Consider the following 26,187-nt stretch of genomic DNA (forward strand, 5'->3'; position numbering starts at 1 on the left):
TGTTCATGCAACATGTAACGAGGGGGGGGCTCGAAAAAACCTACATTGAACAGCACTTCGAGCTTTAGAGACATAAACCAGGTGATCAGTTCAAGGGTACCGGATGGGACAGAGAAGAAAACCGACCAGAATACTCCTGAAGAAACGTTCACCCGGTCAATCTTCATAGGCGGATTTCTGTTCTGCTCACCAAACGAGATCACCTTGTTTTCCGACATCGTTGAAATTAGTTACCACGTAAAAGTATACTAAAGAGAATGTATCCGTTACCGGGCCATCGCAAGATAAGACGAGGAAGAATGACCACGAACTGGTATGTGATATCAAGCCCTGATGAGCACTGTCAAAAACCCAAACGCTGAGGACCTGATCAATGTGTAATGGTAAGGATCCGTAGAAGACATAGCGTCGAGCTCTTTTCACCAGAAGTTTGAGATACCATGGATCCTACGGCAACCTTCAGTCCCGAAGATGTCTAGGGAGGCAGGGGGAAGATTGAATCACCTTGGAATACCGGTTGAAGTAAAACCAAGTCTGGACACAGGAAACTTCGACGAGGTCATTAGTGGCATGATCGGGGCCCACTTCGATTAGTATCGTACCTACCTCCGTAGAGACTAGGAATCCGATTCGTTGTCTCATCAACACCCCATGCTAGTAAACGCGCCATTGACTTCATTATAACGCGTACCTTGCAGCACATACGACGCCGATAAGGGTAGCACCCATCCTGTAACAACCGCGAGAATACGTTAGTTTAAGACGGTGGCCATGGACACTGACAAGAAAACAGACGTGTTGTGCACAACTAGGTGAATCGGCAGTTGCTCCAAGTTGGTATTGTTGAGCAAGACAAGAGAATGAGAGTATTTTTCAGGCGACATGGGGTAAAAAATCCTGATAGCGGTTGTGCTGTCCCGAATGCTTTTAAAGTAACGGAAAGCTGGGTGAAGCTCTGGCTAGGTGCTGTGATAAAATTTGAGTCAGTGATACCTAGAAGGTACGGAGAATTTTGAGTTTCGAACTTGGTGATTTCTTGCGATGGGTGCGTTTCATTTATAAACATTCCTTCTCTTCAAGAATTTTCATCTATCTTCGAAAGTAATAGTATAATCTCAAAGTATCCTGTTTGAGATGATTAAGCTCGTGCCAAAAAATTGAAGAGATTAGACATGTTACGCAGTAGGATGGTGAGATGTGTTTGTGAGCGGCCATAAGCTAGGCTGGAATTTCTTTCAGATACACACGAGATAAGAACATGTACCCTCGGGGGGTCCAAAGAAAGTCCGAAGTCTTTTGGAGGTGTTTTACTTCGATGCAGATGTGAATAAGGGTTGCAATGGCGTTTGGCTCGTAGATGGGGTTGAGCTTTTAGTAAATTCAAGCTTCCCGGACGGTTTCTAAGTATGTAGGATTAGAAGGCCTGTGTAAAGCCTGTACACCTTGAGCTAACCTTGGGGGATGAGAGAACTGTGTACTCGGAGAGGTGAAATTTTCGAACAAGTTGGAATCCATTTCAAATGAGCGTTCCTCGGGAACCATGGACTGCACCGCCACAATTCTACTGTTCTAACTTGGCGAATAGAGTTTACCACAGCCATCATCGTGATATCCTCCACCAATGTCCTGTTCAATAAATGGTACTACTACTAGTCTTCCTACGCGATCAAAGCACTCCAGGCAAGCGGTCACTGTGACCTAACAATGCCCAAGATCCCATCGACGGTTGAACAGACCAACAACACGGATCTCGACGGCAACGCGGGGATCATTGAATAACCAAGGCCTCATACGACCTGATACTCCCACTCAAGTTGACAAGATCTATCAATATCATAGAGTGTGATGAGATCCTAATTCATTTTTTCGCATTATAGAGTCAGCAGCACACCAACCCGCCCGGCACGACCTTTCTCTTTCACCGTCCACTCGTTTGACACCAGGGAGCAGGCTCCCTCTTTGTTCCCGCTGCAGATTTCGCTCCTTTATTTATTCAACAGACACCCGAGGTGTCAATCTGCCAATGGAAGGACGCAGTAAATGATCCATCTTGCCACCTTTCGTTCGTAAACGCTATAACCTCGTTTCTAGACAGCACTCATAATCAGCCTGCCTCTGTGAACATCGTCAATGGAACCTATCCCCAACTGATCACATTCCTCGTGTTGAACGTTGTACCTTCGCATTCAGCACTACCTCTACTCGTCTTTCTCGTTCTCTCGAGAAAAATCCAGCGACATGCAACGTTTGTAAACTTGATGTTGGTATTCATTATTGTTGGAATGTGCGTCTTTTTTTCCCTGGCCTATTTACAACGGCACGATTGACAAATTTCAACAGATCTTCAAGCGTTCTGTGAATCAAAATCATGATTGATCAATTACCAATACTCATCGTCGATGTCTTTAGTTTGTACGCCGGGAAGCATGAAGGCCCAGAGCCATCCAAATTGTTGTGTCTCTTACAGGCGTCTCTGCTATATGGAGTACCTGCCATGTCCGTCATCTGTTTGTTTGGCTGTACTTGCATGCTTGTTGACCTTAGTTGTAACCTTTCAGATCTTCGATGGCCGCTTTGATGCTGGTCCTTCAGGTGAATAGATTTCCATGTCCTCTAATTTTCGAGCTTTGTTTAACCTCGCGTAGATGTTCCTTGTCATTCGCGAGTCTTTCTATGGTCGAACATACATGGAGAGAGATCATGTTTTCCGTTCTTGGATAGTAAGGTTTTGCCTTTTCATATGATATCGGCTGAAAGATCATGATCCACCTCTCGATCTTCACCTTCAGATGGTCATGGCACCCTATGTTGCGTGGCTAATTAGTGTTGTGGCAACAGCGGCAGTATGTTCGGTAACAATTATCAGAAGGTGTTCGTTTGCTGACTTGATTCTCTTTTCGTTAACAGGTTGGTTCCGCTAGCCCTGGAAACGTGTCCAGAAACAGACGGTTTTTCTATTGCTCGGTGAAGTCGGACCCTCTGTAGCACAAACTCTCTTTCTCCATATTTATCACCCCACTAAATCATTTGACTCACGCATAGAACGGACACAATCACAACTGTGGCTGCTTTTATTTTGTTTGCCACGATTACGTTCGAAGGTAAGGCACCTTCGTTCTCTCTCTCTGACGATGGAAATCGAATCGTTGTTTAGCTGCGACCGTCGTGCTCTTCTACAAGCGATGGGTCCAGGTACAACAGGGGTCATCGTCGAAAGCAATTGACCTCAACTTACCCATCCGAATCCTGTCGTTCGGGCTTTACTTGGTGATTGCGATGAGGTGTGTATCTGAGCCGTATTTTCCCATATCGGACGGGCTTTTCCCAACTCAATTATTTACGTTTTTACTAGTATGAGTCTACTGTCCATCAAGACACCACAAAGTCCAGCACCTGATTTGATTATAGCTTCTGGTAGGCGGGTGTCTTCTTGTAAGAAATTTAATGCTTCAACGCTTTGATAGCTTCCATGGTCGTCGTATTGATCTTTGGAACTCAGCGGGTACGCGTTCAAACCTCTGACCTTTCCGGTAGCTTATTTTGAGTTTCAACTATCCTCAGGACATCCTTCGAGCGTTGTGCTTCTGGCGTACTCAGGATCGCCAGGATCCCCATGTCTCGCTCAATGACACCGAGAGCATCGGTAGTGTAACGAAGGGTTGAGTGGGTTTGATTGTGATTTTAATTTATTGATTCTTATGCTTATCGCCTTTGTCCCGAGATATGGTCATGTATAGTAGCTTTTATAAGACAAATGTCAAAAGAATTCGTTTTCCTGAACGCTCTTCGTTCTAGACATTCAAGGATCGTCGAAGAGCAGCCAAAGAACCGTCGATATTCGAGTATTCTTCTTGTTATGCAGCAATCGTACATGATACAACAGCCATCGTATTCTAACTAAGTAACACTAAAGCACGGGTACATGATAAGTGAGTAAAAGATAGGTAAAGGGGAAATGTAACATAAGAAACAAAAAAGATGGGAAACAAAGCCACAAAAAAAAATAACACGGGCACAAGAAGATCGAAAGACACAGAGCCAAGGTTCGTGATCAGTCACCTACATAAAAGTCAAAGGGTTCCATCAGAAGAGAAAGTTAATCATGATAATAGTTGCCTGACGTTCTGCACAGATACCTCAATCCCTACAACTCTCCCCTCCGACAATATTAATCCGCGTATAGCACATGTTTGTCTGTGCCATCCATCCAAACCCTTAATTGACTGTCAGTATTAAGGGGAATGAAAGTATTATTCACGCTGTCCCGGTATCTGAGGTTGGATACTTCTGAACCCAGCCGAGTCTGCACTTTATCCATTAGTTCCGAGTGCGTGACAAGTGGGTGTACTCGGATAGCGATCAAGTCATCCGCCACCCTGTCGAAGATCTTGATTTTAATGAACGCAGTTTGTGAGTTTACAGCTGAAATCGGGGGAGTATTGGCGCTCGAATGTGATCTTGTGCGACCGGTCGTGGACGGTGCTGCCGAACGTACTGAGGATATTGACGGAGACGACGCAGTATGGGATGGTGGAGCTCGATTTCGTGCGGAATAGTAGGGGTCGCTGTCGCGAGTCAACTGCTGAGAGCCAGAAATAGGTGAATTTGATCGAGAGTTAGGGGAGTACGGCGAAGGAGTGCGTCGGACAGAAGACGTAGAGCCGTTCCGGTGGTGACTTTGAGAGTGTGCTTGAAGGCGAAGACTTCCTTCCGAAGGCCGACGATCCTCTTCGGAACGAGAGTACGGATGTCGGTCATAAGGTTGCCTTTGCGGAGAACGAGCATATCCTTCGTCCTCGTCGTAATCTGATCCGTCAAACTTCTCGTTATCCAGCTTTAGCTTGCCTACGGTGTCCCGAATCTCGTTCACGTATTCGCCGTTGATATTTCCGTCGGCCTGTAATGCTTCGTATTCTTCAACCCGAGGATTGGTGTCGTTTTCCACATCACCTGGCTTGAGGACGAGAAACTCTCGCACCACTCGATGCTCGAGTATATACTTGGCTCCAGTCCTGCTGAGGTCGCATAGTGCGCGTAAGTATTCATCGAGTTCCCCTCTACGGGTAGCTGTTAGAGCGTCATTGACATTTGGGGTGGGTCCGGGCATATATGGCAATATTCTTGGGTGCGGAGGATCACGACCGGCTTCGCGCGGGAAGGTATTGAGAAGTGCAACTTGAAAGTCATAAAAATCGTTGTAGACCCGAAATAGAATGAGGGATTTCGCAGGTGGTAAAGTGTTGGAACCAGGAGATGGGTAAGGTTGGAATAGTGCGTTAACACGGAACCAATATTCTTCCATTTCGTAATGGAAGGATACTGCTTCAGCGAACAATAAGATACCTTCCGGTAAGCATTCGGGTGTGGGGTTTCTAAGTGGTTCGTTTGTAGGTGCAAGGGCATGCTTGCTAGGAGAATGACCTTGGACATGAATCGTAGGCTCTGATGTTTGTATGGAAGGGGATGGAAAAGACTGTAAAAAAGGAGTTGAAGGGATAGATTCGCGATTCCCAGGGGCGTCCAGCACTCCTAGGGCTATGCTGTTCTCCTTATAAGTCATCATCGCCCGCTTCCACTCCTCTACTCTGGGGAGGTCGCCTTTATCCATCAGACTTCCAACATCTTGAATGGCTTCACCAGTTGTTGGGTCATGGATTTCAACGAAGGAAACGGGGATTAGGCCAGGTCGTCCGAGCCGTCCAATAGGCTTTGCGACGAACCATTCACGATTAGACTGTGCGACAACAGTGATAGCATCACCACGTTTGGCCTCCAATTCGTCCGCACGTTCAGCATCGAAATCGTGGAGTACGATCGCATAGAAGACTTGTGACTTTGGTGTCTTTGACTGCAGTGAGATAGCAGCTTGCTGTGGTTGAATCGATGGAGGAGCAGGAGGATTCAGGCCAAGAGGGATAGCTTGTGAGTTTCTGGTGCTGAGAAAGCCGAGGAGAAAGTCAATCGCAGCTGTAAACCAGGAAGGAGGGGAACGCACGCAGACGATTTGTTAAATTCTGCAAACAACGCCCTCGGAACAAGTCCTCGTGCCCCGGAAACAGGATTATGCGCTTCATACCAAGAACCCTGATCGTCAATATCCTTTATAACATAGAAAAAATCGCCCTTTTTGAACGATAATTCCTGGGGAGCCTGCGAGCGATACTCTGTGGTCGCCTTTATTACTTTCTGGGGAGGAAGTATACCCGGAGCGGGCTTTGAGACGGTGGGAAGTGGCATGGGGGTAGAGATGTGATTTCTGACGGAATCTTTGTTTCCATTGAGAGATTTCCGTATGGACTTCATCGCTGAAGTCGAATGGAGGTGGTCGTCGCAAAGTCGTAAAAGTCAGAGGGAGATTAGTGGGAAAATGCAGACAATTGAGCTGAGATTTATGTGCTTCCATTTTTGGACAATAGTGCACGTGGCACGTTCTCAAAGAATCAATGTATTATGTAATGATCAAATGCTATCAAATGTCGCTCCATGCAAGTTGAGTTCGTCTCGCAGGATCGTTTCCTTGCGACCGAGTGTCATCCGTTCTACACAGCTTTTTGACGTTTTTCTGGCGTATAGAGATAGAAATGCGATATCTCTGTCTTGTCATTCTCCGGGAAACGTTCGGAAATTGTTCGCTTTCAGAATATCGTTCCAACCGTCTGGGAGGATGCTGTTAACTTTCGTATGCATACAGGAGTAGTGTATGTATATCTATTCTTACATCTTATTGAGTACAGTATAGTAATGTAGTATGTATACCCAGTAGTGTGTACTATTTGTCATACCTATTGCTATTGTTTGGCTACGGGTGTTAGCCAAACAGCACCCGACGACTTCCTCTGAAATAGTCAGCTTCTTCAAATAACAGCCCGCCATGGCGGCAAGGAAACTGCAAAGTGAGCTCAATAATTGAGTACTTGACGTTCTCTAATGTCTTTGTCTTTTACAGCCGAAATCGACCGAACGTTGAAAAAAGTTTCGGAAGGCGTTGAGTATTTCGAGGCCGTGTATGAGAAGATGCAAGCCTCGACAAATCAGACGCAGAAAGAGAAACTCGAACTAGATCTCAAGACTCAAATCAAGAAGCTTCAGCGGCTACGAGACCAAATTAAGACGTGGTTGGCCAGTAACGACATCAAAGACAAGTCGCAGCTCCTGGAAAATCGAAAGTTGATTGAGACCGTGAGTTCACCTATCACTTATTCTCCGCGTTTTCGACCCCTTAAATACCTACTCGAGATGTCGTGCGCCGTACGAGCTGCTCGACGGGCGCGTCATCCTGTCCTCTCAGTGGCACGACTCACTAACTTCCTACTTTTGATATTCCCATAGCAAATGGAGAAATTCAAAGCATGCGAAAAGGAAATGAAGACCAAAGCATTCTCGAAGGAGGGCCTTATTGCAGCCGCTAGACTAGATCCGAAAGAGCAAGAGAAGGAGGAGGAGGTCTCCTGGCTACAGACGAAGGTCGAAGAACTACAGATGCAGGTGGAACAAGCTGAGGCGGAGATAGAGTCCTTACAGGGGACTGGGAAGAAGCGGAATAAGGCAGGCTCATCGGCACGTTTAGACGAGTTAGAGCATCTGAACGAAAGACGGAAGTGGCACATCAGCAGGCTAGAGATCATCCTCCGGCTGCTCAATAACGGGTCATTACCCCCGGAGAAGGTGGCAGACCTACATGAAGACGTGTCATATTTTGTAGAAAGCAACACGGTCTGCTGCGCCCCGTTCTTCTTCTTCAAACGTTTGATGTATCTCTGCACTTCAGGAAGAAGACTTCGACGAGGACGAAGGCATATATGATGAACTCAATTTGGACGAGGAGGAGGAGATGTTCCGCGGTCCTGTACATGAAACAGATGATAGTGACGAGTCTGACGCTGCCAGTGAGGGTGCGTGGTCTTTCCTTGGCTGTTTCACGCAGTATTCATTTAGAGCTCAACAGTGGACCTACCACCGCGAACTCCAAACAAGGTACAGAAACACGATGAAGAGAGTCTCTCAAACCACAAGGCCCTCGACAGTCCGATATTAAAGAAGGCCACGATAGCCTTGAGGAGTGCGTCGACTTTAATGGAAAACTGAAACTGTCTACTAATGCGATCGACGGACAGAAACCTCGGTGGATGGTACACTACTTTCCTTAACTGCAAATCCGTTCCCGCTTACTATGGTTTCTATTCTTTAGCGAAGTCGCCGGCCATGACCCTATCGAAACCCGTCCCTCCGCACTCTCCAGCGCCGCCACCTGCGCGACCTCCGATACGATATGCTGCTGCCGCTGCCGCCGCTATCGCTCCCTCGACACCTTCATACAGTTCCCAGGCAACTCATGCCACCACGATTACAACATCGCCACCGGCATCTTCAAGTTCTGCGACTGCGGCGCAACCCGCCTCGATCCCAGCGTCAGGATCTCAATCGAATCTACAAGAACAGTTGTCCGTGGCTTCTTCTTCGCCCAGCTTAACACACCCCTCAGTCACAAGCCCGATGCTTTCATCTGCGGCATCAGTTTCCCAGCAACCAGACGGCTCATTTTACTCCAGCCAAGAATCACCAGCAATATCGGAGGCAGTACTTAGTTCCATCGGTGGACCTGCAGCAACATCGTCTCCCAAACAATCTCGGGGACAGCCGGCACAGAAAGGTCGGTTGAAGTGCAAATCATAAGCCTCAGCGTAAATTCTGACACTGTTCCATCCAGACCCGGCATCGCCTAAAGCACCTAACCAATCCCCTACTGTACGTATATGGAATGGTCGCCTCGACTTGGTTCCTGACCATCTCAACATAGGCTCAGTCTCAATCGATGGCGAACGGGAATCATCAACCATCGCAGCCACCACCGCAACAGACGGCACTAGCATCGGTGTCTGCTCATACTGTAAACTCGGGTTCTGCGATTTCTGCTCCTACACAACCCAATGCACCTCAGTTCCCGCCCGGAGTTAAGGTTCCCATTGGAGACTCTCAGGGTCAATTGCTAGCAGCTCAACAGCAACAACAGCAGCAGTTGCTCACTGGCAATCGACCATCTTCGGCGGCACAGCAACCAATACGCCCACAGCAAATGCCTGGATCGTTATCCGATCTTGTCGATTCGTTTGAGAACGCCAAGCAGAAAGGTACTATATATCCTTTTGGAAACATCTCTCCTTTGTCACTCATACTATCGGTGTTCCAGCAGCTGTACGGATGCAGAACCTTGATCAGGTTCACAAGATGTTGGAAGGAGGATATGCAAACGTGCCTCAACCTCAAGATACTGAGAAGTAAGTCTAAACCTTTAGTACGTGACGGCCGTGCTTACCCAGTAGATCCTTGCCTAGACCGAAGTACTACGTTCCGCGGCATCCTTTCAACACACCTGCATATTATCCTCAACAAACTCATGCACTATTGAGTACGCCAGCAATCTTCTCCCAACTTGATGTGGAGACACTATTCTACATCTTCTATTACCTATCGGGGACATACCAGCAGTAAGCTTGCCTCCTCGTCTGCAACCTCCTTTTCTCACGACGCTTGTTAAGATTTTTGGCGGCACGAGAACTGAAACGACAGTCCTGGCGATTTCATGTCAAATATCTCACATGGTTCCAGCGTCACTCTGAACCCCAGGCAATAACTGAGGAGTACGAGCAAGGTGTATATGTGTATTTTGACTGGGAGGGCTCGTGGTGTCAGAGGAAGAAGAGTGATTTCCGATTCGAATATCGATATCTGTCGGAAGATTGAGCGGTCGTCCTAGCGTCTATCCTTCTTGCGTGTGAACACATTCTTTTCTGTCTTATCCCCTTCGCATTACGACTAAGCGTGTATTTTATTATGTTCACCTACTGCCCCAACTTGAACTCGTCCTATCGTGTTCATGGCTCTGACTCCGATCGAGGTCAGTCTAGTTTAACGACGGCACCTAAGCTCTCGAAGGTCTTTTTCATTTTTTCAGCGTCTTCCTTAGGAAGATTCTCTTTGAGAGTCTGCGGTAACGATTCCACGAATTTCTTGGCCTAAATTTGACTGTTGCATCAGTACTTGTAACAACATCCAGGTCGGATCGTAAACCCACGTCTATCAATGTGAGATTAGGAACGAGAGCCTTGACCTCTCGGATGATTTTAGCCTTTGCAGCGGCATCAAAAGATTCGAGTTTGACGGTAAAGACGGTCTTCTCTTGGGGTTTCTCTGCTACCGGTTCGTCTGAAGGTGCAGCTGCGGATGTCGCGGCAGGTGCAGCTGCAGGCACGGCAATCTCCTGAATGTTGAGCCGAGACTATACAGAAAACAGAGAGAAATTGGTCGTTTGAGCACAATTAGGGTGTTTCATGACACACTTTCAGAGTCGCTACGAGGTCTGCTGCTTGAAGTAAGGTAAGACCCGAAATGTCATCGACAATCCGGTTGATGTGGGGATCCTTAGATGTTGATAGAGGCGGGGGAGGTGCTTCCGTTTGAGTGGAAGTTGTGGCCGTTGCAAGTCGTCTAGAGGAAGATGCTATCCTGGACGAGCTATAGTGAATGCTGAGAACTAAACTACCCAACGTAAGTAGAAAGATTGACATACCCTACTGAAGCTGTCCGGGAGAAAGCGCGGAAGACACTAGAACAACGACTCTGTTTTGCAACAGAAGGAAATGAAAAAGAATGGTCTTTTGCGGTCAAATATAACTCACGGCCATGACGACGAGGAGCAGATATATAGGGACTGGGGAGAAGATTTATACTGTGTACCGATGCGCGTCGCGTCCCGAAGGCAAATTTCTGGCCGTATTTGGCTGTGTTGAAATTTGGTCAGGAATGGAAATGTTGTCCGTCGCTTAGCGTTCCGACATCCACTCGAACCAATCATGGTTTCACTTCACAGAACTATCCGCAATTTGCGACGAGTAGGCCTTCGGGAATGGTGGAGGCAGATGCAATATATTGGTGATGCTAAGTCTGGCAGACTGGTTGGGACTGATGCGTGCGTTCTGTTGGCCCACTCTTTCTCTCTCGGACTCAAAAGTTGGTCAGGTTTGGGAACCGGTATTTCGAGAACATGGATGCAACTGAAGAAATACCAGGTATGTGAATTCGTCGACTCAATTATGGACGTTCATTGTCATGGTTCAAAGGTCGTCACCGATGGGTAGATTTTGCCCAGGTATGTTGTCATTCAACTCTGGAGCAACGGGAAATACTCACGAAAAATTCATGAAGCACGAATATCATGCATCTCAAGTTCCTCCCGAATGGCATGCTTGGCTACAACATATCCGTGCCCATCCTCCCGCAGAAGATGCACTAATTAAGAGAATGACTCAACCCTGGCAAGCTGTAAGCGCAAAACCATTTAATCAACCGAGTTACCATTCATCGTCCTTTTCTAGCCATGGCAAGAAAATCTCACTGGCACTCGAGGAGCCTACAAACCGTACAATACCGTGGCCCCGAAGATTAACACTTGGCAACCTAAAGTAATTGCACGCGCATAGATCACTGTACTTCGAGGTTGTATTCAATCATACATGTCATTCACGACGAAATGGAACTACAACATCTCTTGCACAATGTACTCCGCGATCGCAAGACTGGAAGTCAATCCCGGGCTTTCTATTCCTAAGAGGCTAAACATCCGCCCACTGTTCATCCTCCCATCTCTAGCAAAATCTTTTCGGAACACGAAGTCTTGAAAATCTGATCCTGGAGGCCCTAGTTTCGGCCGAATCCCCACATAGTCAGGCTGCATGTTATCTAGCAGCACGTCGGGCAGGTATTTGGTCACCGCTTGATGCATCTGCTTAGTCCTAGAGTCGGATGGAACTAGACACTTCGTCCAAAAGTCCATGTGCGAAGGGTTATCACTCGGAGGTGATATCCATTCAATGTCTGGACCAAATCGAACTTTACCATTCAAATCGAGAGTGAGATGTGTCCCTAATGACTGGAAGGCATGTGCGTTGGGCCCTGTTTCAGGGCATGGATATATTAGATGTGAAACCTCAGAAATCCCTGGTCCCTTGTAGGAAACATAAGACCCCCGAGCGTAAAAAATTGGAATACGCTGTTCTGGTGGCAGGATAGAATTAAGAATGAAGGTGCTTGAAAGACCCGATGCATTGATCAAGGTTCGAGCCAGGATAGCGTTAGGTTCTTGTATGTTCCCATCCCCGGTTACAGTCTGTACTATCCATCCACTATCCTCCTTTCCTTCAGAGCGGTCCAATCGCACGACTTGCGTCGCATAGGCCAATTCCCCATTCTCAGAGTCGATAATCTCTTTTTCGAGGCTCTCCATCAGAGAATGTGAATCTATTATTCCCGTTTCTGGGCACCACAGTGCGGCCACAATATCTGGAGACAGGTCTGGTTCTAACATGCGCGCTTCATCTCCCGAAATCAGTTTCGTAGGCAGAGCAGGTTTCGTTTCAGATGATGGTGTCAATGGAGGCCATTTCAGTGAAATTGACTTCTGGTAGAGATTCTCGATATACGATCGTTGCTCTTTGGTAGCGACCACGAGCTTTCCTACTTTTCGGTGTGGTATGTGATGAGCATGACAACGCTGATACAACAAGTCGCGTCCTCGGATGCAGAGCAGAGTCTTAAAAGATTCTGGCGGATAGTAGAGCCCTGAATGAATGACCTCTGAGTTACGAGAGCTATCAACCATTCAGCTCTTCATGACTGTGACTAGAAGGAGGGATACGTACCTAATTTCTTCTCCAGGGCGAGTGTGTCTCTCAATAACATAAGTGGACTTGGAGGGGAAATTTTCGCAGAGCCTCTGGGCTACAGCAAGACCGACCACACCTGGAAAACAATTAGAGATGATGGATATTTGAGGCTAAGTGCTAGTGGATGTCTCTTACCCGCACCGACTACAAGGTGGTCCACAGAAACTTCAGGAGCCTGTATTTCGGGAAGTCAGTGTCACCTAGGACAATAAATAATCAATACATCAAACCAGGTATCTGTATTTTCTGTTAGCATTCAATGCGATGTTGAGTGGGCGGATAACATGTTGCATTCTGAATGAATGACTGCAGTGGTACTAGGCTAAGGCTGGTCATTGAGTCTGCTTACAGGGGTCCCGCGGCGAGAGAAACTTCTTCATCTTCATCCAGCAACCCCTCGGGTTTCAAATAATGACTGGTGTTGCAGGACCTCAGACCGTGGATCCTCAAACATTACAACAAAAGCTCGATGAATTCGACACGACGCCACTTTTCATGAAATCTCTCCCCGAAGATGCTCCAAGCAATCCAACGATAGCAGCCTTACAGAGCCTGGCCTACGAAGGACCTCCGGATGGTATGCGCCATCTTCATGCCGCCATTTAATCGGATTCTGAATATATCAGAGGTTGCTGATAACTTCAGGGAACAAGGGAATGAATACTTCAAAGGGAAAAAGTACCGAGAAGCTCTGAGTTTCTATAAACAGGGTATTGAAGCCAAGCCGACGGATATCGTTTTGAAAGAAAAGCTCCTGTGTAACATGGCTGCGTGTAATTTAGCCCTTCGTGAGTCATCAACAGTTCGACGGTGGATCTTTTCTTGGTTAACGCCTTGAATACGCTTCCAGATAATTATGGTTCAGTGTTGAGGGATTGTGCTAATGCTTTGACCGTCAATCCTAGATCATTAAAGGCACATTATCGGTCGGCACAGGCTCTATTGGAGCTGGAGCGTCTTGAAGAGGCAATCGATTGCTGTAAACGTTCTCTGGCGATCCGGGAAGAGAAAGAAATGAGAGCTCTGCTTGAAAAGGCCGAGAAAAATAAATCCGAAAAGGAACGAAAGGAGAAAGAGAAGAACGAACGGATACGAAAGGAGAGGTTGATCAAATTCGGGCTTAAGCAATCTCTCCAGGTAGCTCTTAACCTTTCAACGAACGGGATCGCAAGTCATCGTTAATCATCCTATTCACAGAAACGAAACATTCTTGTCAATTCACAACCTAATGCCCCCCCTCCAGATAACTACCCTTACTTCGATCCAGAAGATCCAACCTACAAATCTCTCATCATCCCAGTTCACCTCGAGTACCCAGAACACGGTACATACGATGTCATACCCGAATTCGTTGAGCACACGCCCTTCTCAGCACACCTAGAAGTCATGTTCCCCCCAAAAGGTCAATCGCCTACATGGGATAGACGAGGAACCTACGTGGAAGGATCATTGGTCGTTTATGCGATCACTAAGCGAAAACGGCTTCTGAAGGTCGGGAAAAACATGACATTACGGGATATCTGTAATGCCGCCATGCCCAAGGACGGTGCTGTCGATGGTCTGGAACTGAACGATGGGCATTTGACATTCGCGATCCTGGTGAAGGGAGACTTTGAGAAGCAATGGATTGAAGATTTCAAGCGGCTACGAGCAACGAAATCTTGAAAATTGTTCGATTACGGTCGTCGAAAGCTATCCACTCGTGTTTTCTTTATCCATGGAATGACTCGGCAGCCCCAATGTATCAACCATTTCAGAGAATCTGGCTCGGCCAAATATACGTGTGCAGAGCGGGGGTAGCCTTAGGCACCCAGTGCAGCGCCCAGCGCCCAAGGAGTGGGACCTAATATACTCCACTGGTGGCGCCGGCCACCAGTGCTTCTTTATATCAAAGGTTTGTTCAAACGAATATGGATTTCCAAAGAAGCGAATTCGAGTCCCCGGAGGTGAGTTGGTCCTTGTCCAAGCGCGGATTTACATATAACGTCTGACGGAGTCGACCGCGGGTTGCCGTATACCTTAGTACTGATGGAAGTAATTTTAGGTCTTACTCGGCGACCCTTGTTGAATGAGTTCGAACCGTCGAGGTTATATTCTTGATAGACCGAGATAGACCCTATCATTCTCCTTTGGATCCCTTCTCCCAACCTGCAGGCTTTCAGACCAGCACACAGATAATCTGCCTAGGGGAGACTACTAACAAGGTTTCCCTACACAACGATGTTGCAGGGTAGATATACTACTTCGGACGGCGATGACCACACTGTTGACCACAGAATGTCGCAATCGTACGAGGAGCCCAAGTACGTTACGCCTGACGGGCTAGCTCAAGTGCCTCGCCAGCGACTATCACAACAACCTGCAGAGGAGGCTAGGGCACTGCTTGGTACCGGACACGACCGCAGCGGTTCAGTCCATCAGAATCGCCAGGAGTCGATGTTGAGATTCCAGCATGGCCGTTTTACGTCCCATTCAAGCTTTCAGACCGAAGACAATGCTACTACATTAAACGGTCACAACACGACTAACGCAACCAAAAGAGGCAGCGCCCAGCTGGGAGACCGATTTTTTAGGAGAGGGAAGAAGAAAATCGGAGTACTGGCCAGTCTGAAGGGGATAGCACTTCATTCGTGTAAGTTCGTGCCGCACGCTTTTAGTTGGGAGAGAGTGGCGTTGGCGTTGCTGATTATATGTTTATGGACAGGGCTTAACCCCTTCGTCGTCTTCATACCCATCTCATGGGTCGCCCACTTTTACAACGCCAGTCGACACCATGAGGGGGGGTCCTTTGGTATCCCTTATCCCCTCATATTTTTATGTGCGTAATGTCGAGGTCGTTTAAGGACCGGCTTTCTGATACTGGTGGCAGTCTCCCTTCTTGCAGTCATGCCACTCCAGAAGTTCTTTGATTACGGTGGTGAACAAATGTCTTTCTATGTCGGAAAGGACCTTGGGGACCTCATCGTCGTTACGTTGAACAAGTACGTCGCGTACGGATTCCGGTATCGATTACTGACCCTGATAACGCAGTGCCGTGGAAGCCACGTTAGCGGTAATTTTGCTGATCAAGTGCGAGTAAGTGGCCCGTCTCTTTGTGGATAATTTCTGATGCCCCATGGCCACTCCGTCTCAGAATCAAGCTGCTTCAGGCGACTATTATTGGTAAGCTTCTGGATTCGCTCTACTTCCTTGCTTTTCTCCTGTTAACTAATAGTTGGACACGAAGGTGTCATCCTGTTGCATCTCCTTCTAGTCCCGGGGACAGCTTTCATTGTTGACGGCGCGCGTTTGTTGCACCAAGACCTTCATCCTCATCTTACGCAACTCAATCATACTCTACTTATTATGGGGTGTGCAAGCCATCTATTCTCACATCATACAAGCCGTTGACAAGCTTATTTCAAACAGAGTGTTATCGCTGCTCCTACCTGGTGCTTTCTTTAGTGTCATAGATCGCTCTGACTCCCCGACAACCCATGGAGTTGATGACACCACACGCCACACATTTCTGATGATGAGTCGCGGTCTAGCGGTGATTCTTTTAGTCGTGTATGTTGATCCTTGATTCGGTCGCATTGTTGACGCTCTCTTAATCCTTGCTCAATGAAAAGGTACATTTCTTCTCGTTTCTACCTCCATAACCCACCTGGAGACGAAGAAATGGAGGTTCCTATGTCGTTGAGGAACGAAGAAGAGTATCTACTTCAGTCGGAGCCCGCCCTTAACCAGTGGGTCTGCATTGGGATGCTGATTGTTGCCCTGGGGTTGATGGCTACAACCGCCGTTTGGGTAAGTTGAGATGCACGTCTCATTGTGGCCGCCGCTGACAAGACAAAGCTGGTAGATAGCGTTGAGGTCGTTAGACTCGAAGGCAATATCCCGGAGGAGCGAGTCAACTCTTTGCTCTGTTTTTTCTTCTTCTGGCACTGACCTGGCTGGTGTTCTAGGTGGTTCGGGCTCATTCTTCTCCCTTTCGTTTCTTTCTCTGCAGACGGGGCTCTTGCGCTCGGCTATTTCGTCCGATATGTCATCCAAGCTCTTCGAGGCAAAGAAAACCCCCCAGCGAGGTTAGCAAGAGCACAGGCCATTGACCTTTCCATTCAATTTATCCTGTTCTGGATGCCGGCTATAGTTTTACTTGGTTGGTGGATGGGTAGACCGCTTCCTTTGTTATTTGGTATGTCTCGACTTCTGTGGGACTCGAATGATGCCGAGGAGTCTGTTACCAGATTTCTTCGAGATCGCGATCCTCTTCGGATCTTGCTTCTTGGTGAACTATGTCACTCAAGACGCGAAGACAAACTGGGCTGAGGGAGTTGCGATGGTCGGATTTTATGCTATGATCGTACGTCGCAATAGTAGTCGATTCCGGTTACTAGGTTTATTGACGAGATCAACAAGGTACTGTGCGCCTGGTTCTATCGCGGACCAAAGGATATAGTCGAGTTACTCAAATTCGGAGTTTGTACGCATGCGGGAGGTCATTAGAGATGTCTTTGGGGGAATGCTTGGTTTTTCAGATGGTAAATCATAATACTTGAGCTGCAAGGTGGACTGCTAAACTTCACCCTCAATAATCCGGTACTGTTTCTTTCTTCAATGGACTGACGAACGTAGTTATTCTAATAGTAGAAGTATATGCATTTCAATTTCGGCGCCACTCACACTCACGTTGGACAATATCGATTCCGAGTCGCGGGGACCCCGTTAGACAGCGGGGGTTCAAACGTTCAACATTGATGCATGATGAGCCCCGCTTCATGTAGCTGAAGATGAAGCAGTGATGAGCGAAATATTCCGAAATGACAAAGCAGGTCGTAAAGCTCAGATCCCACGCTTTATTTGGCTCTGCTTAGACGCAACATCCTCCGAACGCAAGTCTACATCCCCCAAAATCCACAGTCGCCGTCCATCAAGAGGCCTGGTAAGTGATATTCTTGCTTTCCATGTTACGGGGAAATGCTGTTGGACCATTGAAGTGTTTTGGAGAAAGATTGGTCAAAAGAGTGATGGAAAGGGTTGGATTGGCAAACGAGACTCCAGATGTTGATTGAGACGTTTTTACACTATCTAGTGCTACCGTCAAGATGTCGGTCAACAACAAGATTCTACGTACCGCAAACGCACCCACAACACCCCCCGACGAGACGGAAACCAATGTCGCTCAGGCTCTCATCGACCTCGAAAACAACGTACCTGAGTTGAAGGCTGAACTTCGACCACTCCAAATTTCAGCCGCCCGTGAAGTCGATGTCCGAGGTGGAAAGAAGGCCATTGTTATCTTTGTTCCCATCCCCCAATTAAAGGCGTTCCACAAAGTGCAGCAGAGGTCAGCTTGTGTTGGCTCTTTGGAATGGAATGGGTTCTGAGTAATTGCACAGGCTCACTCGGGAACTTGAAAAGAAATTCTCCGATAGGCACGTAGTATTCGTCGCTCAGCGCCGGATGCTGCGCAAACCCACGAAACATTCCCGTGTCAAGCAAAAGCGACCCCGTAGCCGGACTCTTACCAACGTACACGAGAAGATCCTTGAGGACCTCGTCTTCCCGACAGAAATTGTTGGCAAGCGGACTCGTGTAGCTGTGGATGGATCGAAACTCCTGAGAGTGTGAGTATTTAGGTCATGTTTCATCATATTCTCTAATTTATGCGTCACATTGCACAGTTTTCTCGACTCGAAAGATGCTAACGTTCTGGAGTACAAGCTGGATTCTTTCTCATCGGTTTACCGCCGTCTGACAGGGAAGGACGTTGTATTCGAGTTCCCGGTGGTTGCGCAGGAGTAGATTATCGGATCTTACATTCTATGCTATGCCATTATGACTCTATCTCTGACATTATGATGCATGGCATTTTTTATAATGTTACCCAGTTTGGTGGTCTGTGTACTCCTATAACTCGAGCTCCGAGATTTTTATTGTTCTTCGCTCGAAAGTGTCGTGCGGGAGAAACTTTGCAAGCGGAGAGACGTCACGTGGCGTAGTCGGTTTCAACAGGGGCGTTGCCTTGCCGAGCCAGATTTGCATTTCCTTCTTCAGCTTCTTCTCGTCTTTCCTTTATTCCTACGCCCTCGCGGCCGTTGGGCCCTTCTCTTTCTATTCTTCCCCCTACCTTCATTCCTTCCCGTTACTCCTCTTCCTCTCTACTGGTCTCTCCGCTGTCTAGCATCGCAATAGGATCCGAACATGAACCCATACTCAAGGTCCAGATATGAACAAGAAGGCATCGACAGCAAGATAGTTATCATGGGCAACTCTGGTACTTTCTCGTCCGGACCTATACGCGCTCATTTCATCCTCAATATGTCTCCCAGGTGTCGGAAAAACCAGTCTCCTACAACGATATACCCAAAATAAATTTGATCCTAAGAACACGACTTCTACGAGCGGAGCATTTTTTGTAACGAAGAAGGTCTATGTCAATGGTGTGAAGGTGCGGCTGCAGCTGTGGGATACGGCTGGCCAGGAGAGATTTCGTAGCATGGTGCGTTTCCGTTGTTTGCTTTCCTGTGCCAACTATTAATGTCAATCACAGGCCCCCATGTACTATCGTGGTTGGTTTGATCTCTATCTGAAGTTCGACTCGATTTCATTCTTCACTCTCTTCTAGGAGCGAATGCTGCGCTTGTACTGTACGATATCACCAATGCTTCAACTTTCGAGGATATCAAAGGGTGGTTAGCAGGTCGGATACCAATAAGCTCCTCTTGATTGTATGTTCTAACGTTTTTCGCTCAGAACTCAAGAAGAACTGTCCACCCGACTTAATTATCTACATTGTTGGATCTAAGGCGGACTTGCATTGTCAGAGACAGGTTACACCTGATTTCGCTCGGTTGTCAATACACAACTGGTTTCCTCCCCCTCGACCGCCTACACCGCCACCACCTCCTCCCCAACCATCTACACTCTCGTATATTCGACCCCGTTTCACCTCATTTCCCAGTATGCGATCCCCAACACTTCCGTCACCCCCTACCCACTCATCATCCGAAACGATACCTTACTTGGACTTGCCATCCGATCGTCCTTCTGCCTTGAAACGCAGTAATACCGCAGCTCCCGCTCGCCCAAGAAGAACTGGTGCATCGTCTTTAACGCGATCTAACACAACAACGGGGGCCAGACCACAAATGTCTCGTTTCGGTGCACCCTTTAGCATTCAGACTGGAGGCTACAGCGAACTCTTAGATACAAGCAGCAACAGTATCAATGAGGAAGACGAGGGCCAAGATGACGAGGAACAGCAGTGGGGACTTAGTAAGGGTATGGAGCTATTTGAGGTTTCTGCCAAGGACGACATCGGTAAGCTCGGTCAGGACAAGCCGATACGCTTGTCTTATCTCAATGATTTTTAGGTATCCAGAATCTTTTCGACCACGTGATTTACGCTATAATCCAGAAGAAGGATGTAATTGAGAAGGAGAACGAGCTGAAGAAGCGGGATAGCGTCTTTCTGACAACCGTTGCTAAACCTACATGGACAGCCCAGGCTGAAGAAGAGGAGGCTCGCGAAAAAGCAGAAAGGTCGGCGGGAGGGTGGGGTTGTTGCTAGAGGCACAAGCCACCCACACGTCGCCTTTCTTTGTTGTCGCATTTTCATTCTTTCATTTTTTCCCTGTGCTCGTGCTGTCCATCTGCTCATGTTCGCGTGTTTGTATCTTTCCGACTCTGTGTTTCTTCTTGACTCTCCTTTCCCCGCCAATGGTTTATACTTATCGATATTTTCTTTTCTCACTCAGCTACATCCACAGTCTTCAATGTTTTCCTCACTTTCTTTCATGTCATGATCATCATTACTCTATGCAGCCCAACAGCGAGTTCATCCCACAGTATCTGAGTACCACCCTCTATCTGATCTCCTCTATTTTCCCTAGCCTTCTGATTTATCCTACTCTATATTGCCGCCTCCTAGTAAATAGTTTCTTATTCGTACATGTAACGCTTCCCTAGGGACTTCTTTTTAAAGGATGCTGTGACTGGAATAAATAGATAACAGCCTGTCCCGACCTGTCATCCATATCTCAGTTCCAATATTGTTCCTGCTACCCTCCTCCTCTATGTCGCTCATCCCACCTGACCCGGCCAAAGACTCCGCTCCTCTGTCCAAAACCCAAGCTTGCATTCCTGAACATTGCTATTACGCATTCGACTCTCTGTACTGTGCACTATCTCCTTCCGCAACCCCCATCGCCCCCACGTTCGTTGATGACCCGTAGTACGTGTGGTTAACTGTTTCCTCATCATGCTCGATTCGTGATCTCTCGATTCTGTAGCCCACTCTTTATAACATGGAACACACGTTCATCTCGTTCAGGACGCTCCAGATTAAGAGGATGCATAGGGACTTTCGAGCCTCAACCCCTCTACGAAGGGTTGGCTGATTACGCCTTAACAAGCGCCTTTCGCGACTCGAGATTCAGAAAGATCGACCGGTCAGAGTTACAAAATCTGGAGTGTTGGTGAGTCATATCCAGACACATCAACGTCCAATGTTCAATGATGTCGCCTAGTGTTTCTCTGTTAACAGATTTTGAGGATGCCGACTCGTATTTGGATTGGACAATTGGAGTGCACGGAATTCATATTAGCTTTCCTCACCCGTCGCTTCTCAACAGTTCATCGTCGTCATCTACAACCCCTTCGCCTCTCTCATCATCCTCTTACCTTCCACGATTGACTCGAAAGCAGAACTTCACTGCGACTTACTTACCAGAGGTCATACCTGAACAAGGTTGGGATAAGGTGGAAGCTGTAGATAGCGCCATTCAGAAAGCTGGCTGGAATGGCACCATCACAGAAGATATACGAAGGAGTGTGAAGCTACGAAGGTATCAAAGCAGCCAATGTGTCATTGATTGGGATGATTATCTCTCATGGAGGAAGGAGCATGAAGCCAAAGCCAAAGCCTAGGAGCGGCCCCCAACAAACAGTTCCAATATAGAAATCGGACTTTGTAATATTAAAAGCGGTATTGTAAACAAGGTACTGTTTAAATAATCCTCCCTAAACCCATTCACCAGGCTCCTCCGATGCGGGGGGCGTAACACGAAATCCGATATGCTCCAAGTGAGTTTGCGCATCCTCAGAGAAGATGATAGTCCGCAACCGCCCCATGCGCCCTCCCCAATTGTCAGTAAATCGAGCTTCCATTTCCAGCCACACCTTTCTAATGATATTGATGTCATGCCCTGTGGTCTTATCAAACGCGAGTAAGATCCAGTAGAGTAATAAAGGGGAAGGGTGGATGATTTCGGGGAAAGCCATGAAATCACGATATATCTCGCGGAGATTATCCAACGTCCAAGTTTGGGATGTAGATTCAGTGGTCCCGTGTCGCGAGAACCCGAGAAAGAGGCCTCGAAAGACGGCATAGGTGGGAGAATACTTCGTGTGATATTCAAGTCCATCTTCTCCGCGTACGAGGGGAGCCCCCACTTCGATGTTATCCGAAGATAACATGTCTAAAAAGACGTTGATAGCCGCGTGTAAATCTCCATGATAAGCCAGCGCCTGGATCATTTCTGTGAAAGTGATTTCGTTGGGGATCATCTCTTCCGGTATGAGGATGCCTTCGGTCTCCAGCGTACGAAGACTGTCAGCTATTCGATCAGAATCGAAGTTGGCGTTTCTCAGCCTCGGATCCGAGATGGAATTATGCTTGAGGACACGATAGATCAAGTCCACGATATCCATACGTCCGGCGAGATTGTAGGCCCAGATGCAACTAGTGACACCGTCGAGACCAAGCTCCAAGCCTTGCTGCCGCATCTTGTGAAGAGTGGACCGGACGCCCGACAGATTCGTGGTCGCGGAGAAGAAAGTAAGGAGAGAAAGGTGAGTTATTCTATCTGGGGGGAGCCCTGAAGAACGCATGAGGGTAGTTGCCCGTCCTAGAGTAGGAGGGTACAACGTCTTCGCTGCGATGCTCAGCAAAGTGTTGTAAGAATAGATATCGGGTTGAACTGGCTGAGAAGTGTCGAGAGGTGGGTGATCTGAAGGAGAAAATGTACTTCCAGGAGGCAATCCCAAAGACATTTCATTGAACACGTCTAGCGCCAGTTTAAACTCTTCTGGCCGATTTCTTCGCCATCCTTCTCCAGCATGCGCGATGAGGGCATTCCACTCATGAAGATGAATGATTCCGCCTGTTCTGCGGAGGGTGCACAGGACTGATAGAAGACGAAGAAATTGTGTCCGAGTCTTGGGATGTCTGCTGGCAAAAAGTCGACATAGTCGATGAAGATGTTGGAAAGGTATCTTTGGACGCCCACAATCGCCCTCTGGAGCGGGGGAGTTCAAAAGGTTTGAATACGCTTTCCATGCCTCGGAAACTGACTGGGTGTTGGCTATAATATGAAGGTTTTGATAGAACGACAAAACGGAAGAGTTTTCGGTATCTAGCTTCGGAGTAGTCGTGTCGGCGTCGGCGGTAGGCTGGTGTTGAAGATGGCGGGGCAGGAATTTCTTTCCATTCCAGAATTTGCCTCCGTAGAGAGGTGTTATTGGGAGATGATGATTGGATTTTCCCGAGATATACATGGGGTGCTCTCGAACAATTGGGTGCTCCCGGTTCCAGAATATTCTGTCCTTCACAGGACGAAGAGAATTGCGTTCTTGCGCGTCGACTGGACGCGAAGATTTTGTCTTTGGATCCTCTACACCGCTGACCTCTACAGCTACTACCCCGTTCTCTTTTACGCTTCCTACTTGAGATGTCTTCTGTGTAGGTATGGGAGGTGGGTGATTCCGGAAGCTGGCCCCGTCTGCATTGTGTCGGCCACGGAGACGGGGGAGGGCCTTCGACGTAAAACGTGTAATTTTTGCCGGCTGTGAAGTATGGCGTAGTAAACATTTGCGAAGACGTTGATGGGTCGTCAAACTGGAGAGTGAGCCCAGCGAAAACGCTTTGAGCATCAATAATAGAAAATGCAGTCATCCTTGTTCGAGTTTTTTGAGCACATGTCACCACCTACAGAGAAACATCATTTACCGCGACTTGCATTCAAAGATAGGGCCCTGGCGTCCCGAAAAAAGGTTCGGGCTGAGGGGAGGTGGTGGCGAGGACGGTGTTGGAAGGCAAAATCCAACTATGTACTGGGAGGCACTGGAACAAGCCGCCACAAGCGTCTATGGAGCGTGGAGACTTTACAGTGCACGCAGTCTTGTGTCAAGACTAAGCGACAGCGCTAGCTGTCAACTACAATTCATTTTCTTTTTTGTTCGCGGACAGACATCGTCTTTCCTACATATTTCACGCGATCCTAGCTATTGATGACATTATGAATGGTGTGGGTGCGTCGTGATATGGAGAAGAGATGTAGCAGATCATAGCGGTACTACATAAACGCATAAACACATAACTACGAAATAGAAGCTCATGCACGGGCTTTGAGCGTTCCCAAGAACGCCTTTTTCTCTTCTATTGTTTGGAAAGAGCCGTGCTGCAGACAAAATTAGCCAACGTTCAAAGCAATACGAGCAAAACAAAAACTTACACCAAACTTAGAGGAAGTATCGATGAACTTGAGCTGAACTTTCTCCAAATCCCTCCGTGATGTGTGGACCATGAGAGACTTGCGAAGAGTGATGATACGCTTCTTGGTTCCAGGTATTGAGCCCTTCAACATCAAGAAGTCGTTCTTTACAATGCCATAGTGGGGGAAACCGCCCATCGGTGTGATGGCTTTCTTAGTGACGTCGTGTTCTGTCGATGCGTTGTGCGGGTCCTCGCCTGAACCAATGCGATAGATCTTCTTGTTGAGTTCAGTTCTGTGGTGATAACCGTCTGTCGAACAATTAGTCATACCTCGTTTCTGAGAATTGATACGTACTTTGACCAGCACGAGCGACCGAGAACATGACTTTCGAAGGATGCCAAGCACCGATACAAGCAACTTTACGAAGACCTTTGTGGGTCTTGCGTGGAAGCTTCTTGGTTCCCCATCGGTGTGTAACGCCTTCGAAACCGTGACCTTTCGTAACAGCGATAACATCGATGTTCTCGTCCTGCTCGAAGATGGTGCTGACTTCGAACGGCTTCTCGAACAGGTTGTGTGCGAATTCGACTTTGTCTGAAACGGAGCCACCGTTGACTTGGATTTCCATGAGGTGAGCCTTCTTCTGGCTCAAACCAGTCTTGCGGATCTGGGTGTGTGCCAAAACACGGACGACAGTGCAGTATTTACGAATACGCTCGAGTTCACGCGCAACTGACTTGCCACCATCCTCAGCGTGCTTCTTAGCGTAGCGGGTGAACGCCTTCTTCTTGGAGCGGTACCAATTCTTATAAAAGCGACGTTTGACTTCATCAGACAAGTGCGAGGCCCAAACCGTGGTGAGAGTGCGCAGCCCACGGGGAGTCTCGACATAGCCGACAACGCCAACGACAATCATGGGTGGTGTTTCAACGATAGTGACCGCCTCCACAACCTCACGTTTGTTCATTTCTGCAAGGTACTTGAGAATCCAGTATAGATCAAGTGCAAGTGCTACTCACTAGAGCCTGGACGATCAAGATCGCGTACAACGTGGGTCATACCAGACTTGTATCCCATTATTGCCGTCAAATGAACGGGTTTTTTGGGATCATCCTAACAAGATTTGAGAATTGTAAAGCGAAACAATCTAGTCGTCTAACGTACCTTAGGGAAGGACTTGACCTTTCCACGGTGACGAGCAGCACGCTTACGGGGCAAAAATCCGAGGGAACCGCTACGAGGCTCTTCGTACTGTTGTTTGGCTCATAAGAAAACCAAGATTTCGGACATTGAACGGTACGACTGAGGACGAACCTTACGGTGACTATGAGAAAGATCAAGTAGTGAATATTCTATCCATCTGAGGAAGCGGATAGGACGTACCTCATCTTGATCTTGAGGACGGCGGGGGGAGTATATTTCGAGTGCGTCCACAGATTTCCCCGCGATGGAACCCTTCGGCAAAAGCCGGTTAGTGGCTTTGATACTGTGTAGTTGTTTCTCACGGGTGAACGTGCTTCATATAGAACGCCGGCGGGCCGGGTAAACGACTTACAGTAGGCCCCGTTCTGCGTCGGATAAGATAGGATAGGATTATGATAGGATAAGGATGATTTACTATTTTTTGGCAGGCCCAACCCTGCAGAATCTTATCCTATCCGATGTGCAGAACGGGGCCTTATCGAATTTTTCCCTGGCACATCATGCGTTCAACGTTCGCCCGATCCGTTCACCTGCAGCTGGTCACCAGCAGAGATATAGATTGATTCGACACAACCCAAGACCAGCTAGAAAGAAAACATTTGAATGGATGGATGCCTTCGCACCAAGTCTCAAGCTCAAGCGATGCGGCTACTCGAGACTTTGCTCACTAACTTGACGCTCTCTAAGACTTCCAGTCTCGTCTCATGAGCCGTCCTCTCAGGTCCTCTCAGGGACAAGGGTTTGGGCTTGGTACGCGAAGCGTACGGACACGAGAGGCGAAACTT

At 47.7% G+C, this 26,187-nt stretch overlaps 13 protein-coding genes across 14 annotated transcripts; 8 read left to right on the plus strand and 5 right to left on the minus strand.

Moving 5' to 3' along the window:
- The first annotated feature begins 1,605 nt into the window (after nt 1-1,605).
- Nucleotides 1,606-3,786, plus strand: E1B28_004082 (uncharacterized protein). Of its 2 annotated transcripts, XM_043148538.1 has the most exons (14): nt 1,606-1,813; nt 1,878-2,036; nt 2,092-2,284; nt 2,341-2,355; nt 2,410-2,496; nt 2,559-2,592; nt 2,646-2,720; nt 2,790-2,843; nt 2,908-2,981; nt 3,043-3,101; nt 3,155-3,281; nt 3,353-3,414; nt 3,465-3,502; nt 3,562-3,721. In XM_043148538.1, exons 2-14 carry the CDS (start codon nt 2,024-2,026, stop codon nt 3,661-3,663), a joined length of 933 nt encoding a protein of 310 aa, XP_043013137.1. In that variant the 5' UTR covers nt 1,606-1,813; nt 1,878-2,023; the 3' UTR covers nt 3,664-3,721. The 2 variants fall into 2 exon arrangements, with proteins under 2 accessions (XP_043013137.1, XP_043013138.1); XM_043148539.1 differs by having other exon boundaries at nt 1,606-2,284; nt 3,562-3,786.
- A 25-nt stretch (nt 3,787-3,811) lies between these two features.
- On the minus strand, nt 3,812-6,370 carry E1B28_004083 (uncharacterized protein). The gene is made up of 3 exons (XM_043148540.1): nt 5,996-6,370; nt 4,122-5,936; nt 3,812-4,059 (listed from the first exon to the last, which is right to left on the minus strand). The coding sequence occupies exons 1-2, from the start codon at nt 6,301-6,303 to the stop codon at nt 4,169-4,171; spliced, it is 2,076 nt and encodes a 691-aa protein (XP_043013139.1). The 5' UTR covers nt 6,304-6,370; the 3' UTR covers nt 3,812-4,059; nt 4,122-4,168.
- Nucleotides 6,371-6,826: 456 nt separating this feature from the next.
- E1B28_004084 (uncharacterized protein) lies at nt 6,827-9,741 on the plus strand (the record flags this gene model as incomplete). The annotated part of the gene is made up of 12 exons (XM_043148541.1): nt 6,827-6,893; nt 6,947-7,179; nt 7,330-7,713; nt 7,769-7,892; nt 7,946-8,059; nt 8,115-8,129; nt 8,189-8,650; nt 8,708-8,745; nt 8,798-9,128; nt 9,188-9,275; nt 9,333-9,485; nt 9,537-9,741. Exons 1-12 carry the CDS (start codon nt 6,872-6,874, stop codon nt 9,739-9,741), a joined length of 2,169 nt encoding a protein of 722 aa, XP_043013140.1. The 5' UTR covers nt 6,827-6,871.
- A 155-nt stretch (nt 9,742-9,896) lies between these two features.
- On the minus strand, nt 9,897-10,773 carry E1B28_004085 (uncharacterized protein; the record flags this gene model as incomplete). The annotated part of the gene is made up of 5 exons (XM_043148542.1): nt 10,677-10,773; nt 10,568-10,617; nt 10,338-10,512; nt 10,073-10,276; nt 9,897-10,013 (listed from the first exon to the last, which is right to left on the minus strand). The coding sequence occupies exons 1-5, from the start codon at nt 10,680-10,682 to the stop codon at nt 9,897-9,899; spliced, it is 552 nt and encodes a 183-aa protein (XP_043013141.1). The 5' UTR covers nt 10,683-10,773.
- A 48-nt stretch (nt 10,774-10,821) lies between these two features.
- Nucleotides 10,822-11,557, plus strand: E1B28_004086 (uncharacterized protein). The gene is made up of 5 exons (XM_043148543.1): nt 10,822-10,966; nt 11,017-11,066; nt 11,118-11,146; nt 11,203-11,319; nt 11,373-11,557. Exons 1-5 carry the CDS (start codon nt 10,851-10,853, stop codon nt 11,475-11,477), a joined length of 417 nt encoding a protein of 138 aa, XP_043013142.1. The 5' UTR covers nt 10,822-10,850; the 3' UTR covers nt 11,478-11,557.
- Nucleotides 11,534-13,057, minus strand: E1B28_004087 (uncharacterized protein; the record flags this gene model as incomplete). The annotated part of the gene is made up of 4 exons (XM_043148544.1): nt 12,950-13,057; nt 12,855-12,894; nt 12,696-12,795; nt 11,534-12,644 (listed from the first exon to the last, which is right to left on the minus strand). Exons 1-4 carry the CDS (start codon nt 13,010-13,012, stop codon nt 11,534-11,536), a joined length of 1,314 nt encoding a protein of 437 aa, XP_043013143.1. The 5' UTR covers nt 13,013-13,057.
- Nucleotides 13,058-13,130: 73 nt separating this feature from the next.
- Nucleotides 13,131-14,384, plus strand: E1B28_004088 (uncharacterized protein; the record flags this gene model as incomplete). Its single annotated transcript, XM_043148545.1, has 4 exons — nt 13,131-13,296; nt 13,346-13,507; nt 13,570-13,856; nt 13,917-14,384. The coding sequence occupies 4 exons, from the start codon at nt 13,131-13,133 to the stop codon at nt 14,382-14,384; spliced, it is 1,083 nt and encodes a 360-aa protein (XP_043013144.1).
- Nucleotides 14,385-14,939: 555 nt separating this feature from the next.
- On the plus strand, nt 14,940-17,207 carry E1B28_004089 (uncharacterized protein; the record flags this gene model as incomplete). Its single annotated transcript, XM_043148546.1, has 12 exons — nt 14,940-15,351; nt 15,424-15,537; nt 15,589-15,700; nt 15,750-15,794; nt 15,853-15,881; nt 15,946-16,069; nt 16,128-16,268; nt 16,331-16,508; nt 16,557-16,606; nt 16,667-16,896; nt 16,949-17,064; nt 17,121-17,207. 12 exons carry the CDS (start codon nt 14,940-14,942, stop codon nt 17,205-17,207), a joined length of 1,638 nt encoding a protein of 545 aa, XP_043013145.1.
- A 32-nt stretch (nt 17,208-17,239) lies between these two features.
- Nucleotides 17,240-18,506, plus strand: RPS7 (40S ribosomal protein; the record flags this gene model as incomplete). Its single annotated transcript, XM_043148547.1, has 5 exons — nt 17,240-17,242; nt 17,576-17,643; nt 17,794-18,048; nt 18,101-18,328; nt 18,386-18,506. 5 exons carry the CDS (start codon nt 17,240-17,242, stop codon nt 18,504-18,506), a joined length of 675 nt encoding a protein of 224 aa, XP_043013146.1.
- A 399-nt stretch (nt 18,507-18,905) lies between these two features.
- Nucleotides 18,906-20,274, plus strand: E1B28_004091 (uncharacterized protein; the record flags this gene model as incomplete). Its single annotated transcript, XM_043148548.1, has 6 exons — nt 18,906-18,978; nt 19,034-19,203; nt 19,255-19,273; nt 19,330-19,404; nt 19,458-20,024; nt 20,078-20,274. 6 exons carry the CDS (start codon nt 18,906-18,908, stop codon nt 20,272-20,274), a joined length of 1,101 nt encoding a protein of 366 aa, XP_043013147.1.
- A 505-nt stretch (nt 20,275-20,779) lies between these two features.
- Nucleotides 20,780-21,632, plus strand: E1B28_004092 (uncharacterized protein; the record flags this gene model as incomplete). The annotated part of the gene is made up of 3 exons (XM_043148549.1): nt 20,780-20,937; nt 20,996-21,181; nt 21,233-21,632. The coding sequence occupies 3 exons, from the start codon at nt 20,780-20,782 to the stop codon at nt 21,630-21,632; spliced, it is 744 nt and encodes a 247-aa protein (XP_043013148.1).
- A 15-nt stretch (nt 21,633-21,647) lies between these two features.
- Nucleotides 21,648-23,902, minus strand: E1B28_004093 (uncharacterized protein). The gene is made up of 2 exons (XM_043148550.1): nt 23,713-23,902; nt 21,648-23,659 (listed from the first exon to the last, which is right to left on the minus strand). Exon 2 carries the CDS (start codon nt 23,634-23,636, stop codon nt 21,726-21,728), a length of 1,911 nt encoding a protein of 636 aa, XP_043013149.1. The 5' UTR covers nt 23,637-23,659; nt 23,713-23,902; the 3' UTR covers nt 21,648-21,725.
- On the minus strand, nt 23,889-25,635 carry RPL3 (60S ribosomal protein L3). The gene is made up of 7 exons (XM_043148551.1): nt 25,583-25,635; nt 25,514-25,523; nt 25,364-25,450; nt 25,219-25,312; nt 24,554-25,168; nt 24,218-24,507; nt 23,889-24,163 (listed from the first exon to the last, which is right to left on the minus strand). The coding sequence occupies exons 1-7, from the start codon at nt 25,585-25,587 to the stop codon at nt 24,098-24,100; spliced, it is 1,167 nt and encodes a 388-aa protein (XP_043013150.1). The 5' UTR covers nt 25,588-25,635; the 3' UTR covers nt 23,889-24,097.
- Between the last annotated feature and the right edge of the window lie 552 nt (nt 25,636-26,187).

The sequence above is a fragment of the Marasmius oreades genome, chromosome 2 (assembly GCF_018924745.1).
Source record: "Marasmius oreades isolate 03SP1 chromosome 2, whole genome shotgun sequence".
Classification (NCBI taxonomy): Eukaryota; Fungi; Basidiomycota; class Agaricomycetes; order Agaricales; family Marasmiaceae; genus Marasmius; species Marasmius oreades.

Excerpts from the sequence above, each read along its gene's own strand:
- E1B28_004082 (XM_043148538.1), top strand. Across the intron at positions 2,497-2,558 it reads CTATATGGAGTACCTGCCAT|ATCTTCGATGGCCGCTTTGA; the intron begins GTCCGTCATCTG and ends GTAACCTTTCAG. Across the intron at positions 2,721-2,789 it reads ATGTTTTCCGTTCTTGGATA|ATGGTCATGGCACCCTATGT; the intron begins GTAAGGTTTTGC and ends CTTCACCTTCAG.
- E1B28_004083 (XM_043148540.1), bottom strand. The coding sequence starts at position 6,303 with ATGAAGTCCATACGGAAATCTCTCAATGGAAACAAAGATTCCGTCAGA. Across the intron at positions 5,937-5,995 it reads GAATTTAACAAATCGTCTGC|CACCAGAAACTCACAAGCTA; the intron begins GTGCGTTCCCCT and ends CGGCTTTCTCAG.
- E1B28_004086 (XM_043148543.1), top strand. The coding sequence starts at position 10,851 with ATGGTTTCACTTCACAGAACTATCCGCAATTTGCGACGAGTAGGCCTT. Across the intron at positions 11,067-11,117 it reads TGCAACTGAAGAAATACCAG|GTCGTCACCGATGGGTAGAT; the intron begins GTATGTGAATTC and ends CATGGTTCAAAG. Across the intron at positions 11,320-11,372 it reads TGACTCAACCCTGGCAAGCT|CCATGGCAAGAAAATCTCAC; the intron begins GTAAGCGCAAAA and ends GTCCTTTTCTAG.
- E1B28_004093 (XM_043148550.1), bottom strand. The coding sequence starts at position 23,636 with ATGCTCAAAGCGTTTTCGCTGGGCTCACTCTCCAGTTTGACGACCCAT.
- RPL3 (XM_043148551.1), bottom strand. Across the intron at positions 24,508-24,553 it reads GGTCGCTCGTGCTGGTCAAA|ACGGTTATCACCACAGAACT; the intron begins GTACGTATCAAT and ends ATTGTTCGACAG. Across the intron at positions 24,164-24,217 it reads ATACTTCCTCTAAGTTTGGT|CACGGCTCTTTCCAAACAAT; the intron begins GTAAGTTTTTGT and ends TTTTGTCTGCAG.